General features: G+C 43.3%; 2 pseudogenes and 1 gene segment (V, D, J or C); all 3 read right to left on the bottom strand.

Moving 5' to 3' along the window:
• Positions 1-3,093: 3,093 nt before the first annotated feature.
• Positions 3,094-3,571, bottom strand: LOC119469756 (annotated as a pseudogene). Its single transcript, XR_005198602.1, has 2 exons — positions 3,526-3,571; positions 3,094-3,422 (listed from the first exon to the last, which is right to left on the bottom strand). The product of XR_005198602.1 is annotated as an immunoglobulin heavy variable 3-23-like (transcript).
• Positions 3,572-5,376: 1,805 nt separating this feature from the next.
• LOC108297563 lies at positions 5,377-5,889 on the bottom strand. The segment is given in 2 exon segments: positions 5,377-5,687; positions 5,777-5,889. Coding segments are annotated over 2 exon segments (357 nt in total).
• A 7,618-nt stretch (positions 5,890-13,507) lies between these two features.
• On the bottom strand, positions 13,508-14,117 carry LOC119469755 (annotated as a pseudogene). The gene is made up of 2 exons (XR_005198600.1): positions 14,072-14,117; positions 13,508-13,975 (listed from the first exon to the last, which is right to left on the bottom strand). The product of XR_005198600.1 is annotated as an immunoglobulin heavy variable 3-7-like (transcript).
• Positions 14,118-16,249: the final 2,132 nt, after the last annotated feature.

The raw sequence follows: 16,249 nt of genomic DNA, 5'->3' as shown, positions 1-16,249 counted from the left end.
TAGCATAGGGAGAAATGCCAGATATAGGTGATGGGGAGAAGGCAGCAAATCACACTACCACGTGTGTACCTATGCAACAATCTTGCATGTTGTTCACATGTACCCCAAAACCTAAAAAGCAATAAAATAAATAAATGGGAAGAAAATTATTCAGGCTCAGGCCATATTGGAGCAGCAGCTGAGTATAATAATCACATTGCACTCAGACAAATCTGGGCCCAATCCAATTTTTACTGTAGCTCAGAGCAGCTTTACTGACTTACTTCACTTGGAGATTATTTCTTCCCTGAAAGAACTGTAAGGGTTATTATGGAGCCTCTGTGCGGTTGGATTTCCTTGTGTCAGCCTGTCATGCAGGGAATTCTGAATGATGTAGACCTTTAAATTTAGGTAGCAATTTTTCCTGGTTGTCTAACAGTGTGTAGATGCCTGCCCCTCCTTCCTGTGGCTCCTGCTCTGGCCATGTGATGTGCCTGCTCCCCTTTGTCCTCTTCTGTGATTCTATCCTGAGTCTCCCCAGTAGGAGAAGCTGCTACACTTCCTGTACAGCCTGCAGAACTGTGAGTCAATTAAACATCTTTTTTTTTTCCAAATTAGTCTCATGCATTTCTTTATAGTAATGTGAGAATGGAATGATACATCATGAAAACATACAGTGGTTCACCTTAAACATACACATTTATATTTTTTTCTATTATACCACAATACAACTGAAAAATTTAAACTAACTCTTATGATCAAGAAATGCATACTTCATATTTTCTCAGTAAAAATAAGGCAACATAGAAAAACTTACACTAAGGTATTTGTAACAGCTTTGCTTATAATACTCATAAACTGGAAACAAAATTAAAGTTCACTGACAAAAAATAGATCAATATATTGTCATGTATATACTTAATGTAGTGACTCAGATATAAAATCTCTGTCCTTTCTCTCTCTGTGTGTGTCTCTATTTTATTAAAATAAAAGGGTTCTCTTACCAATATAAAAGTAGAGTCTTACCAAAAATGCCTATAATGTTAGATTCTATTTATATGAAGTTGAAAACTGAAAAACATGGATCCATAGTGTCAGAAATCAAAACACTTCTCCAGGTAGGTGTTGACTGCAAGCACAGGGAAAGACCCGTGTTTGGGGGATGGACTTGCTCTTCAGGCACCTTAGGTGTTCGGGACAAGGGTACTCACATTTGACAGAAACTCTCTAGTGGTACATTTCAGATCTATGCATTCTTCTTATATATACATTTTATCTTGTAAAACATGAAATAAAAAAGTATAAAATACTTTAAAATTCAGCAAATAATGAAAATAACATTAAAATCTTATCCAAAATATGAACATTAATATGAACATGAATTAATAAAGTACATTCTAGTATACCTACTAAAATTAAATTCCAGAAACCGAAAAGATAAGGATAACATCTATAACTTAAAAGTTAATAAGCATACATTTCATAGAGAAAAAAAGTAGTCAAGACATATGATGAATACGTATTATTTTTTCCTATCAAATGTCTTTAAATTATTTATACAAGATTTTAGCCTGTGTCATAACTGTAGATTACTGTTTTTTGTTATATTACACCTGAGAACAACGTTTAGAGAGAAAAGAATATTTGAAAACATGTAAACTAAGTGAAATTTATCCTCAATGTTGGTTCAATGATTACACCTCAAAGTTCTAATAATACTCTGATTTTGAGTGGGTCTTTGGAAAATTAATTTTAAGAGATAAAAGAATAATCTGTAATAAAGAGACATCAACATCCTATATCAGAAAGAAATTGAAAATATATAATACAAATAAAGTCCTGAGAAGAAACCTTGAACCATAGGAAGAGTCTCATGTATAGTAGGTTGTAACGTGTTTATTGTTAAAATTATCAAGTTCATGTTGTTTTGAAAAATTAAAGCAAAACATAATAAAATGAAGTGTTTGTGTGTTTATGTGGTGCAGCAGAACGTTGAGAAAACTGAAGATTCCTGTAATTTTGAGGAGGTGACCCAACCCAAGGAGAGAGAGGCTCCACATCCTGTGAATACACATGGTTTTTCTGATTCTGCCCCTTGAAGAAACAGGAGCATGGATGAGTTACTCAGGACAATCCAATCAGATCTGGATGGGTACAAAAAAATTCATGACCCAAGACGGATTAAAAAATATAATTAAAGTTTCATTGAAAATTGGGAAATTTTGATTGTATATATTTATGGGGAACAAAGCTATGTCATAATTTGTTAATATAACTGAATCAAGCTAATCGACACGTCTATTACCTCCCTGTGCCTGTGGTTCACTCCTGCATGGGAAGTGTTTTGATTTCTGGCACTGTAAATCCATATTTTTCTGTTTTGAACATATAAATGGAATGTAACATTATAGACCTTTTTTGGTAGTGACTACTTTTTCTATTTTTGAGGTGTATTCATACCTCAAATTTACAAATCTTTATCATTTTTGTGACTAGAACATTTGAAATTTGTTCTTGACTATTTGTAAATGACCAATACATTATGTTTAAACTTACAAATAGACATCAATTTATGTAAACCATAGAGAATCATTGAAATCAATTATAGATAACTCTAACAATGTATATGTAGTTTATCATTAAGGCTGATTCTTTAGGACATACTTTAGAATTGTTCTATTATAATGATAAATATAAATTACTACACGTGTATGCATAGGTTTGTGTATTTGCATATATGTCTATCGATGTAAATTTATGTCCCTATAGCTATGTAGTTGCTGATATCAACAGATGTTAATAAAGGTCTAGAAGAATAAGTGCAAATAATTGGGAAGAATTATTTCTTGAAGGTATATATCTTTAAAATACCCCTGCATATAAATTTAAAAATTACAAAAACACAAATATCATTGAAAATATTATATATGTATATTGTAAATCTATTATAACTAAAAATAATAAAATACTGTAAACTTATAGGACTCCAGAGTCCTGCAAAAAGAAATCCGCTTCTTGCCTCTGAGAAAGAGGACCCTACCCCTGCACCTGCTCCTGGGACCTGTCCTGTCCTCGGTGGTCCCGCGCGCCCCCGCAGGAGGTTTGTGTCCGGGCTCACACGGGCCTCCCCTCACTGTGTCTCGCACAGTAATACACGGCCGTGTCCTCGGCTCTCAGGCTGCTCATCTGCAGATACAGCGAGTTCTTGGCGTTGTCTCTGGAGATGGTGAATCGGCCCTTCACGGAGTCTGCGTAGTATGTGCTACCTCCATTAGGATTAATTTGTCCAACCCACTCCAGCCCCTTCCCTGGAGCCTGGCGGACCCAGTGCATCTAGTAGTTACTGAAGGTGAATCCAGAGGCCGCACAGGAGAGTCTCAGGGACCCCCCAGGCTGGACCAAGCCTCCCCGAGACTCCACCAGCTGCACCTCACTCTGGACACCTGCAAACACAGAGACACCCTTGTCATTAACTGCCACACATACCCACTGTTCCCCTCACTCATGTACCCTCACACTCAGTGTCTCCAGTTCTCCGTGAATTACCTTTCAAAACTGTAACAAGGAAAACGCAGCTCAGCAGGGACTCCATGGTTGGTGGTCTGTGTTCCGTGCTAGCAATGCCACTAACTTGCCATCTTTAAGTATAAGTTTGATTTTGTATTCTGCAAATTCACTGAATATCTTCATTAGTTCCAACCTTTTTGGTGGAGTCTTTAGAGCTTTGTATAAAAAAGGACATATAATATGTAAAAATTATGTTTTAAATGTATTCATTATGATATGGATGACTTCTATTTTTTGTTATTGCCTAATTATTCTCCCTGGCTCCCCCAGTGCTATATTGAGTAATATTGGTGATAGTGAGCATCTTGTCTACTTTCTAGTCCTAGAGGAAATACAATTTTCATCATTGAGTATAATGTTAGATATGGGCTTGTTATATGTGGCCTTTATTGTGTTGAGGTATATACCTTTTATGCATAATTTGTTCAGGCTTTTATAATGAGACTGTGGTCAATTTTGTCAGAGGCTCTTTCTGCGTCTATCGACATGAACATACAGTTTTAGTCCTTCAATATTTTAATTTGATCTATGACATTTGTCTGTACAGGTTGAAACTTCATTGCATCGTAGAAGTAAACCACACCTGTTCATGGTGAATTACATTTTTAACGTTCTGTTGAATTTTGTTTGCCATTACTTTGAGAGTTTTTGAAGCTGTGTGAATCAGGGATACTGGTCTGCAGTTTTATTTACTTGTGTCTTTTCCTTGCTTTGGACATAGGGCCTTCCAAAATAAGTTGGGATGTATTATTTCCTCTTTATTTTGTTGGAAATTTGAGTAGAAATCCTAGTTTTTTTTTAACATTTGATAAAATTCAGTAGTGAAATCATCAAGTTCTTGATTTTTCTTTGTTTTGAGATGTTTAAAAAATCAATGACTCAGTTTCTTTACTCATTGGTCTGTTGAGATTTTGTTTTGAGACAGAGTCTCACTCACAGGCCAGAGTGCAGTGATGTGATCTCAGCTCATTGCAACCTCCGCATCCTGGGTTCAAGCGATTCTCATGCCTCAGTCTCCCATGTAGCTGAGATTACAGGGGAGTGCCACCATGTCCAGCTCATTTCTGTATTTTTAGTGAAGGTGGGGTTTCACCCTATTGGCCAGGCTGATCTCAAGTTCCTGACTTCAGGTGATCCACCTGTCTCAGCTTCTCAAAGTGCTGGGATTACAGGCATAAGCCACCACACCCAGCCCAGATTTTTTATTTCTTAATGGTTCAGTTTTGATAGGTTGTATGTTTTTAAAAATTTATCTATTTATTTTAATTTATTGAATTTTCATGAACGAAGTCTTTATCATACCCAAAAACTTATGAAATGGCACAAAATGAACTGTTCACTACATACTATTGAGAGGAAACAACAACAAAAACAACCAAAAAAAGAGGACCTACTAATAGTCCAAAAAGGGATTAAATGGTTTGGGAGAATTAAGCAGGAAATAAAAGGAGGGAGTGAGAGAGGATAGGAGAGAGAAAAGCAAGCCAGCAATGATTAACTGTGTAAAATCTTCACTCAACAAAAGACTGTCACATTCAAGAGATGCCTATTAGGCAGGCTTTTGATGTTAACCATGTAATATACACCATCTCACTTCTACAACACACAGTGGGAGCCCTTCAGAGAATCCACTCCTAGGAGCAGGTCCCCCTGTTGCCGTAGGGGCTAGGAACCCTCCCATGTTGTTCTCTGGTTCTCGCTCCTGAGGACACAAACAGCCAGTGATTCCTCCCCGGGGGGAATGGAGAGGGGGGCCCTGGGGAGGTGTCTCTAGCAGCTCACTCTGCACCTGCCCTGTGGAGGGTTTTAGATGGGCTCAGTGCTGTTTTCTCACACTGTGTCTCTCGCACAGTAATACGTGGCAGCGTCCGAGGACTTCAGGCTGCTCCACTGCAGGTAGGCGGTGCTGGTGGACTTGTCGGCTGAGATGGTGACTTGGCCTTGGAAGGACGGGCTGTATCTGGTTTCAGAATCACGAAGATCAATCATCCCCATCCACTCCAGGCCTTTCCCGGGCATCTGTCGCACCCAGCCAATCCAGTTGCCAGTAAAGCCAGAAGCCTTACAGGAGATCTTCAGAGACTCCCCGGGCCTTTTCACCTCTGCTCCAGACTGCACCAGCTGCACCTCGGCACAGACACCTGTGTGGGAGACACGAAATTTGAATCAGGGACTCCCTGTGCCCTCAAACCCTTCTTCTCTGTGACCTCAAACCCTGGGCAGGACTGACCTTGGAGAACAGCCAGGAGGAGGGCGAGGACAGTGGTTGACCCCATCCTGGAGGAAGACAGGAAAGGAAGCACTGAGATCCCAGCTGGGCGGTGAGGGAGACACACTGTGGAGGGGATCCCTGGGTTTAAGTGGGGAGCCCACACTTGAATTTGCATAGTTGACGCCCTGGCCTGAAGGGAAGAGTCTACAGGGTTTATAACCCAGAAATGCAATTGCAGACAAAAGGCGGACCTGCGCCTCCTGGGAGAGGCAGAATAAGGTCTCAGTAATTCCTTACACCACTTCGTGCCCCTCCCACGCTTGTCTGTGCTACTGGAAGAGCCATACCAGGGCCTCCCTTCTTCCACCCTTCTCTGTGACACCAGGAAAGTTGCAAATCTGGATGAAATTATGTGTATTTAAAAATTAGAAATAGAGCCAGAAGAAGCCATGAAGACAAAATTCAAATGCACATATGACTGATAACAAGAACAACCAAAAAACTACTCTCTATTCCCCGGCAATTTCCCATGACTGTGACTATGGCCTGGGCCCCCAACAAGGACAGGACCACCCCAGGCCCTCAACAGTCCTCGACTTGATTAACTTGTCAGACCTTCACCCATGCAAAATCACACATCTTTCCTGGTCATTTTGTCTTCTAGATTTTACACTCTGCTAATTTAACATGAATAGGGAAACTTGTTTACGTCTCGGAATTGCTGAAGGGATTCCCATTGCTACACCCAACTCCTGGTAGTGCTGTTTTAAGTCCTTTGTGTCAACCCCAGCTCCTTCCTGTTGAGTTCTTTCATTCTCTACCTTTTATTTTGTGTTACCTGCATTGCTTGGAGGAGGCCCTTAACTATCCCCTGTTTCTGCCCCGTTTTCTTGTGAACCACTTTCACTTCCTTAGCATCTTTTGATCCAAATGAAAAGCTAAGGCAACACAAACTACACAGGTTCTAAAATATTTGCAAGATTAAGCAAGAGAATTGTACCTGGGGAGCAGAAGCAGAAGGACTTCTCTTTACCGCAGCACAGGCCATGACCTGTGTAAGGTGCAGGTAAAGCAATGACCGTCAGCATCAACAGAAACTCCCAGCAGCAGGTTATGCAGAATGCGCAGCATCAGCCTCCCCATCTGGAGAGCCCACTTTGTATTTCAAAGAAAGTAAAGGAAAGCTGATTCTCAGGGCAGAGAAACTTTACACAATCTGGAATCCAGTGCACCAGGGAAGCTGTCCCATCCAAAGCATCCTACTGGAGGTTGGGATCAGCTGAAGTCAACTGTGATGTTACTGTTTTGAGCCGTGGATCCAGCCTCCTCCCAGACATGCCCCTCCCTTCTATAGCACACAAAGCCAAAGAGAATCTGCTACGTCAGCCACTCTCAGTCCACTGGCTAATGCTGTTCACAATCTGATGATATCAACTAATGATACCAATCATATCACAAATGATGCCACTTTCCACACTATCCTCCCTGTTCTAGTTGTTGAGTGGATTCCCCTGCCCAGCCCAACCCCTGGGCTACCTTCTGTGTGGCTATTTCATGTGTTGCGTGTGTTTATTATGAGCAACTATACCTTTTGGTGGTGAATGGGAGTCCAGCAGCCTTGGCTCACAGGGCACAGTGCAGGGCTGGAGGCAGCATCTTTGTATTTCATTTTAGCTATCACAGATATGAATTGTACAGTCAGGTTTATCTTAATTATTTTATTTTCCTTATTCAGGGATCACCTCCTAGGGAGCTCTGTCTATCATTTCAAATTTCCATGGATTACTTTTTCTTCCTGCTACTTACTGGAGCACACATGACATCTCATGCCATGAGATTCTGTAGCCATCTGGGCATTGGATGTCTTTTGTGCCACCCTTCCTCATCCTTTGATATTATAAACAATGTTCTAGCCATGTCAGTTGTCAGGGGCTTTCTAGCAATTTCCACCTCTGATGTAATTGTGTTGAGTGTCGCAAAATTATCCTCAGGCCCCATAGTCAGTAAAAATAAAAGAGTCAGGACAAGCTGTGATTCTCATGGGTACAGCTTTACTCTAGCAGAGGAATATGAATTTTAATGAACTAATGCTTCAGGAGGAAGGTTCTGAGAATCCAGGCACGAGCTCCCAGGTGTTCTTTCCCTGAGGAGTCTCTTGTCCCCAATTCTCCCAGCGGTGACGAGTGACAGCACATGTGAGGCATTGTTCACAGGGAAGCTCACCTGATTGCTGGTGCCCAGTGCTGTTTATTGGGACCCATCACAGATGTGTGTGGCACCTGCATACCTGACCTTCAGCACTCAGACAAGAGGTCCTTCAGCAATGATGGGCACTCAGCATAAGTCATTATGGAAACAGCTAGGATACTGTGCACCCAGGGTGCATACACACACACACACACACACACACACACACACACACACACATAAATACTTTTTAAATAATAATAATGGGAATACAGGAATGTTTTAGAAGTGATTGCTGTTGTTACAACCTTGACCGTGATAATAACTTTGCAGGTTTACACTTACTCTAAACTCAATGAGGTAAGCATGTTAAATAATGTATTGTTTCATAGATGTAAACCTTACCTTAATAAAGTGGTTTCAAAAATGTTACCATGAGGAGTATGCCAGAAAAGCAGATATCATCTCCCAGGAGCTGAATGTGGATCTGGCTTGAGAAAGGACATTTTCAGGAATGTTCAGGGTTTGAACACCCCAAGCCTGCTCAGTAAACCTTTCCTGTACACAAGCCCAGGCGAGATGGAAACAGGCTGCTGGGATAAAAGGCTCAGAAGAAAGCATAGAGGAAGTGGTGGACAAGGTCTGACCCCGTGGAGGGTCAGTGTGGATGGGTGGCGCTGCTGGGAGCCTGTGGATGGACAAGAATGTGGACCAGTGGCAGGAGGAAGACAAGGCAGGGGGCTCTTCCTGAGCCAAGAGGATGTTTCACGGAGGGTGTGGGCAGGGGCCATGCACAGGCACAGGCGGTGTCATGGAGCAGGGAGCCATCGGGGTATAGACCCAGGACAGAGCATAAGAAATGCGGACATTCCCAAGGGAGCAGGCACAGAAATGGCGACTGACAAGCCTCTGTCTTGGGCTCCCATCTGTCTATCAAAGATGAAGTTAACTGATGTTCCTACCTGGACAGAAATGACTGAATCCCCGAGTGAGGATGGACATAAGTGGTGCTGCCAGGGGAAGAAACGCGGCGCTGCCGGCCACCCTCCTCCCTCACACTGCCCTGCCTGTCTCCCATCCCCAAAGCTTGGAGGTTCTCATCCTTGTCCAGTGTGGGAGCCACACTCAGTCCCCAGAACCCTCAGGGGGCTTCCTGACATGCTCAGCTGAGTCTAACAAAAATACGGCATTTACAAACAAGTTCTCTATCTGCATGTCTAAAGCTTATGAGGCTTTAGAGTAAATGAAATAAGCAAAAAACAGACTTTATGAGGCTGTAGAAAAATCAACAAATCTAAAAGTTTTTTTCTAAAAAAATAAAAGAGACAAATTCTTAGCTAGATTAAGAGAAAAAGCGAGAATCCTTTAATAACCAAGATCTGAAATAATAGAGAAAGCATTAGAATTGATAAAACTGAAATTTAGAAGCAATTACATATGATTTCTCTGACATTGTTCAAAGTTGTCTCAATCTGCCAGGTTCTGATAGCATTCCTTGTCACAGAACCTAAGGAAGGGCATGAAACACAGTTGTTGGTGCTCACAGGTTCTGGACAAACTGCCATCAATCCAAAATACACCAGTATAGAAAAAAGAAGCATCTGCTTCTATGCAGTTTGCAAGTGTTCTAGACCATTTCAGGAGATTCTGACACTAGATTTATGCAGATTTGTGGTAACAATTTTGTCCTCCAAAGGTATACTCCAATAATAATAATAAATGTGGCAACAATTGGTGTTGTATTATTATTTCTATCTATAATGATGGTAATTTTTGAGGCATGATAACCTAAATGTCCTAATTCTGAACCCACGGTTCTAACTGAGCAGCAATCACTGGCAGCTGAGCTACCCCACATGGAGACACACCTGACTCTATAAAGCTGCCCTTGGGGGTCTCAGCAAGCTCTAAGGTGTGGAGAAGCAGCTCCCACCTCAGACACACTTGGATAAATCTCTGCTTTTTCTCTGAGGAAGGTGAGACTTAGTGTGTGGAAAGGACCAAATTTGCTCTACTCAAGATCTCTGCAGCTGAACGAAAACCAAGGAGGGTGATAACCATGTGGTCTCAGCTGGGATTGAACAGTTTCTTATGAGAAAGGCAATGCTCTGCTAAATCCACACTCAGAATTGAGACATAATGCATGTGTTCAGGAGAAATGTGGACATTGCAGTTGTTTGAAGATTGTCTTCTTGCTCCTCTGTCATCCGAGAGAAGCAATAAAATCATGGTTTCTATATAAAAATGCATGGGCAGAGTGTTGGCCCTGAGACTGCACCTCCCACTTCTCCACCATCAGGGAACCCATAGACCAGGCGCCCAGCTCTGATAGTGACACGTTAATGCAAAGACACGTGTCCTGTGAGCTCCTCCAGGCGGTGACTACACACAGTGGAGACACTGAGGCGCGTCTGCTGCCGGGAAAGGGGACGGATCCCTGATGGGCGGGTTTGGCTCAGGGAGCCATCAGTGGCTGTACTACACTTAGAGTGGATCACAAGGCAATTAGGCGGTTTTATCAGACTTCTCTGAATTTTGTCTTTTTCATCATTTCTGAACCCATATCCCACAGTTTCCACAGCCCCCCAGCCTCCTGTGACATATTCTGCCTCCATTAGTGATGCAGTCCTTAGGGGCATACAAGAATTTTTTTTTTTCTAATAATGAACTTTTCCAATCCAGAGGCCTCAGTGGTAGGCAGAGAACCATAAACACAGAGAGGTCCCCAGGACAATGCTTTTGATGCAGAAGAGCCACAGATCCCGACAGGAAAGCAGCCCTTGGACTGCACCTGCCCCTGCCCCTGGGCTGTTCCTATCTTCTGTGGGTGCTGAGCGCCCCCTGCAGCCAAGCCGCCTCCTGTGTCCTGTGGGGCAGTCTGGACGTCCCATCACGGTGTCTTCTGCAGTTATCCGCTGCCGTGTTCTTGGTTCTCAGGCTGCTCATTTGCATGTACAGCATGAACTGGGTGTTGTCTCTGGAAACAGTGAGTCTGCCCCCAACAGTCTGCGTTGTATTGATGACTTTCCCCACACCATGTAACTGCGACCCACTCCAGCCCCTTCCCTGAGGCCTGGCAAACCCAGTGACTCTCATAGCTACGGAAGGTGAATCAAGAGCTTCACAGGAGAGCCTCAGGGGCCCCTCTAAGCTACACCAACTCTCCCCCAGGCTGTGTAAGCTGCAACTCACACTGGACACCTGCAAACACAGATATCCTGGTTAGAAACTGTCACAGCTATGTAATGTTTCTTTCACGTGCTGAACCTCATGGTCCAAGGCCACCTTTGGGGGCCGTGGTCTACTGTGAGGTCATGGCACCTGCTCTGCCTTCAGGGGCCTGCAGCTGTGGGGAAGGATCAGGAGAGTGACTTCTTACTTTTTGCTCACCAGACAGAGTTTGACATCTTTAATTCTGTGAAAGCACCTGATGCTCTGAAAAAATACAAAAGTACACAGGTAAGGATTGACGAAAACAAAAACTAGCAATTACATTTTAAAAGTCTCATAAAAAATCAATGGCATTTGGATGTAATTTTCTTCAAAAAATTAAAGACAAATGTTGTAATACTGCTATTTTTAAATCATATGGTAATATATTCTTAACCAGCATATATACTGCCAGCCACTCTGTGTGTGTGTGTTTGTGTGTGTGTGTGTGTGAGAGAGAGAGAGAGAGAGAGAGAGAGAGAGAGAGAATACAGACAATAAGAGAAACTCTAAAAAGGAGATACATTTACATAAAGTATTATAATTTATAAGGTCCCTGAATAAGGTGGGAGATGTCATCTTTAACGGTCACATAAGGTGGAAACAACAAATTGCTGCACTAAATACGATTATACATCTGTATAAATTCCATTTTCTAATTGTACGGTGCACGTACCTAAGCATAGGCACAGTGCAGAGTATCTAGTGGTGAATTGTGAGAGTGACAGGAAACCCATTCTCCAGCCTGGGCCCGGTCTTCATGGAGCCCGAGTGCCCTTGGTCGTCCTGGGCCCCTCTCCAGGGAAGTTTGTGTCTGGGGTCACACTGGCGTCTTCTACGTGTGTCTCTCACAGTAATACAGGCTGTGGCATTGTTGGTCACAGAGCTCAGTGGCAAGAACATTTGGTTTTTGGATGTGGATCTGGAGATGGTGACTGAGCCCGTGAGGAGGGGATCAGAACTTGTGCTCCCTCGTGACCTATGCCCCGATCCACTCCCTGGCCTGAGGACTGGCAGATCCAGCTCCAGCAGGAAGTGATGATCGTGCTGGAGAATCCAGAGACAGCACAGGTGAGGGAAGGGGTGTGGGAGGCCTCGCCAGGCCAGTAAATGGCCATGAAGCACAGGGGTCAGTGTGCATGGGTTCTGGACAATGCACTGAAATTCCTACATACACACATTTTGGTAAGAATGAAGAATTTACTTTTGTTCAACTTCTGAGATTTCTAGACAATTCAGTAGATTTGGAGATTAAATTCAGGCACATATATGGTACACTTGCAATCAAATTTTTTAAAAAACTGCTTTCAAAGGAATGAACGTTGAGCTATTTTCTTTTACTATAAAGAGGGTGATTTTCAGAATAGAAGTGAAACATGATACCCCAATAGTGTCTTAACTCTGAAATCACAGTTAATTCTTAGCAAAAATCAGAGGCAGTGGAGGTCACCCCTCCTGAAGGAGAAAACACCTGACTCTATAAACCTGACTTGGTGGTCTCTGCAGGCTCTGAGTGCACAGGACCAGCCCCCACCCCAGACTCAGGAATAGTGAAAGACTCCGCTCTTTCTGTGGGGAGGTGAGCCTTAGTGTGTGGAAAGGTCCAAACTTACTCCACTCTAAATCTCTGTACATGGACAGAAACCAAAGAATATGAGAAACATGTGGACTCACTGTGGATGCAACAATTCCTCATGAGAAAGGCAAATTGGTGGTTGAATCCTGCACAGAATTAAGGAAGAATGCAGGCCAGGTCATTGTAGAGATTCTCGTTATTTGCCGACTGCGTGCCTGCTTCTCTACGTCTCTGGAGGGAAGCAAGTAAATTCGTGTTTTCTAGATAAAAATCCATAAACAGAGTCCTGTCCTTGAGAGCGCTCCCCCATTCCTCCAACATTAGAAGCCCATGACCCGGCGCCAGCTGCTGCTCCCTGATGTCCATCACCGGGTTTGGGCCAAACACACACGTCCTGGGAGCTCCTCGAAGACAGAGACTGAGCACAGCGGGGATGAAAAGGCGGGTGGCTGCGGGGCACACGGCCGGTCCCTGATGGGCTCCTATGGCTCAGGGGGGCCTGCTGGCCGTGCCAGACTTAGTGTGCACCTCATGGTAGTTAGGGAGCCCCATCGAACTCCCCATTTCCCCTTCACTGCTTGTGAAACGTGAACCTGGGCAGACAGTGTCCACAGCCTCACCCGGCCTCCTGCACACGTTTCTTTCTCCATCAGTGCCACCTGCCCTGGGGCATGTGGTCATGGCTCCTCCTGTAGTAATAAACTTCACAGAAGTAGACACCTCAGTAGTAGGGACATAACTGTAAATACACAGACCCTCCCCGGGGAACGTTACGCTCAGAGGAAGCCACAGGCCCTGGAGGAGAGCAGCCCTTGACCTCCACCTGCACCTGCCCTGGGCGGCACCTGTCCTCTGTGTATCCCGAGCGTCTCCTGCTGGTTCCAGGGGCCCCGCAGGAGGTTTGTGTCCAGGCTCACATGGGCCTCCCCTCACTGTGCCTTTCACACAGTAATACACGGCCGTGTCCTCGGCTCTCAGGCTGCTCATCTGCAGATACAGCGAGTTCTTGGCGTTGTCTCTGGAGATGGTGAATCGGCCCTTCACGGAGTCTGCGTAGTATTTAGTACTTCCATCATACTTAATGCTAGCCACCCACTCCAGCCCCTTCCCCGGAGCCTGGCGGACCCAGTTCATCCAGTAGTCACTGAAGGTGAATTCAGAGGCTGCACAGGAGAGTCTTTGGGACCCCCCAGGCTGAATCAAGTCTCCCCCAGACTCCACCAGCTGCACCTCACACTGGACACCTGCAAACACAGAGACATCCTGGTCAGAAACTGCCACACAGATTCAGCTTCTCTCACTCATATTCACATACATTCAACTCATATTCCATGAATCACCTTTTAAAATATCAACAAGGAGAACCCAGCAAAGCCCAAACTCCATGGTGAGTCTCCTTTTTCAGCCCTGAAAACTCTGGAAACACCTGTGGATCCTGGGGCTGGGCTCCTCTCCCAGAGCTGCAGGGTCAGGGATGGGCTGCTTTTCATCAGCAGAGGGAGGGCCCTATTTGCATGTGTCCTGCTATATAGCAAGCTCTGGGGTGGGACGCCTGAGGAGAGGGCAGGGCCCAGAGCAGGTGAGAGTCTCCTGAGGGATTTTGGAGATATTGATACCATTTTGGAAAATGTAGTGTCTTATTAAAAGTTTTTTCTGTGATATACTCTTTAAACCTATAACTGTATTTGTATTTTTAATTTAACTATAGTTTTATTGAGGCGCAACGGACCTATGAAAACTGCATACATTTAAACTTATCAGGAATCATTTTATCATGTTGTGTAATATCAATGTTATTCCCATGTCACAGATGTAAAATTATCAGCAGAAGCACAAATGGTGGGTACAATGTTCCCGGAGCTCACATCTGGTCAGTGTGAGCCCGGGTATCTGGGCCTGTGCTTCTCACCACCAGGCCCGACTGCTCCCGTAACCAAGCCCAGGACACGGTGGGTCACCCCTAGTGACATTTTCAGAACTTTCTTCCTGTAATGAAAGTGTGGTGTGATGTGTATGTGCCATAGTGTTTACATAATGAGTGTAAAGAGAAGCACGTTTTATGCAGTTGTATTTTCATACATGTCAGACTTTCATCATGTTAATGTCTATTTTTCCATCAAAGCATACTGAACAAATTATCCATTCATTTGTAAACTCTTCTTGAGACATTATTGCTATACATTAAATATTGCATAAAGCGTGCTGTTCAATAAGTAGGCAAGCCGAGCTCAGTGGCACACACCTGTAGTTTCAGCTTCTTAGATGGCAGATGCAGGAGGATTGTTGGAGATCAGAAGTTGGAGGCTACATTGAACTATGATCCCACCACTGCAGTCCAGTGTGGGTCAAAGAGTAAGACCGCATGTCTAAAGACAAAAACAAACAAAATGAAACTTAATTCCACCGGTTCTCACCTGTGCATCCACAAGAACCATCCAGATAATGAACAAACAAACCACACTTTAAAGTTTCCTTGTGCTCCTCTGCAATTCCTCCTTCCCAATTATTTTCTTCCCTCACCATAAAGAAATACCTTTCATATGTATTACTTTAGTTTTGATTTTCAAAAATTTATTATACAGAAATTATATAGTGTGTGTTTTATCTGTGTGGCTTCTCACTCATCTTGTGATACAACCATGTTGACCATCAACACTGTGTTGATTCTAATGATGGATATTATTACAGCAAATTAGCATGTCATTACTGTTTATCTGTATATCTTCTTGATATTTGTATGTTTTCCAGTTTCTGAGTATTACATGTAAATGTGCTACTCAGCTTGGAGATGTAGGCACCCTATACAAATATATTATTATGCTTACAACAACTATCAACTTTAGTGATCTGCAAGTTAACCCATTTTCTTAAATACACCATATTTTTGATGTTATGGGACAGACAAGATATCTGAAATCTCAAGAGAGATGAGGACTTGGAGGGAAAAAAATCAGGAGCAGACTACAATCTTATCTGGGGCTGAGGCTGCCAAATGTCATTTAAGTTAATACAAGATTAAAGTATACATGTTCTGTGGGTGGTCTGAATTTGAATGTGATAGAGAAATTATTGTTTATATTCTCAGACTGTATACAATTGAGGAATTCCTCCTGCTATTGAAGTCTTTTTCCTCACTGCTGGGGAAAGATCACAAAATGGAACAGTTCTGTCTGGGAAAACAAAATAGCAACTACAGCTGAAATGCATCCAGAAGCATTCTTAGTGACCACGACATTGCAAGAGAAATTATCAGAGGAGGTAAAGCCACCAAAACCACTGTTCTAGAGACACTGGAGAGAGCAATAAGAACTGGGAGGGGAGAGAGGAATGCACCAAGGCTGTTTCCAGACCCACCTCCCGTCTTCGCTGAGGAATAACAGCTTTATTGTAAAGGAAAAGGTGGCAAAGAGGAAACTGCAGAAATCAGTGGGAAGACATAGCGGCTGCTGAAGGAACATCTGGGAAACAGTGAAGAGACACTCTTCCCAGGAATGGGAGTAAGACGCATGGATCAGCAT

Source organism: Cebus imitator, unplaced genomic scaffold, assembly GCF_001604975.1.
Source record: "Cebus imitator isolate Cc_AM_T3 unplaced genomic scaffold, Cebus_imitator-1.0 Scaffold814, whole genome shotgun sequence".
Lineage (NCBI taxonomy): Eukaryota > Metazoa > Chordata > Mammalia > Primates > Cebidae > Cebus > Cebus imitator.
Note: the sequence above shows the minus strand (reverse complement) of the source record. Positions and strands in the feature narration are given on the sequence as shown.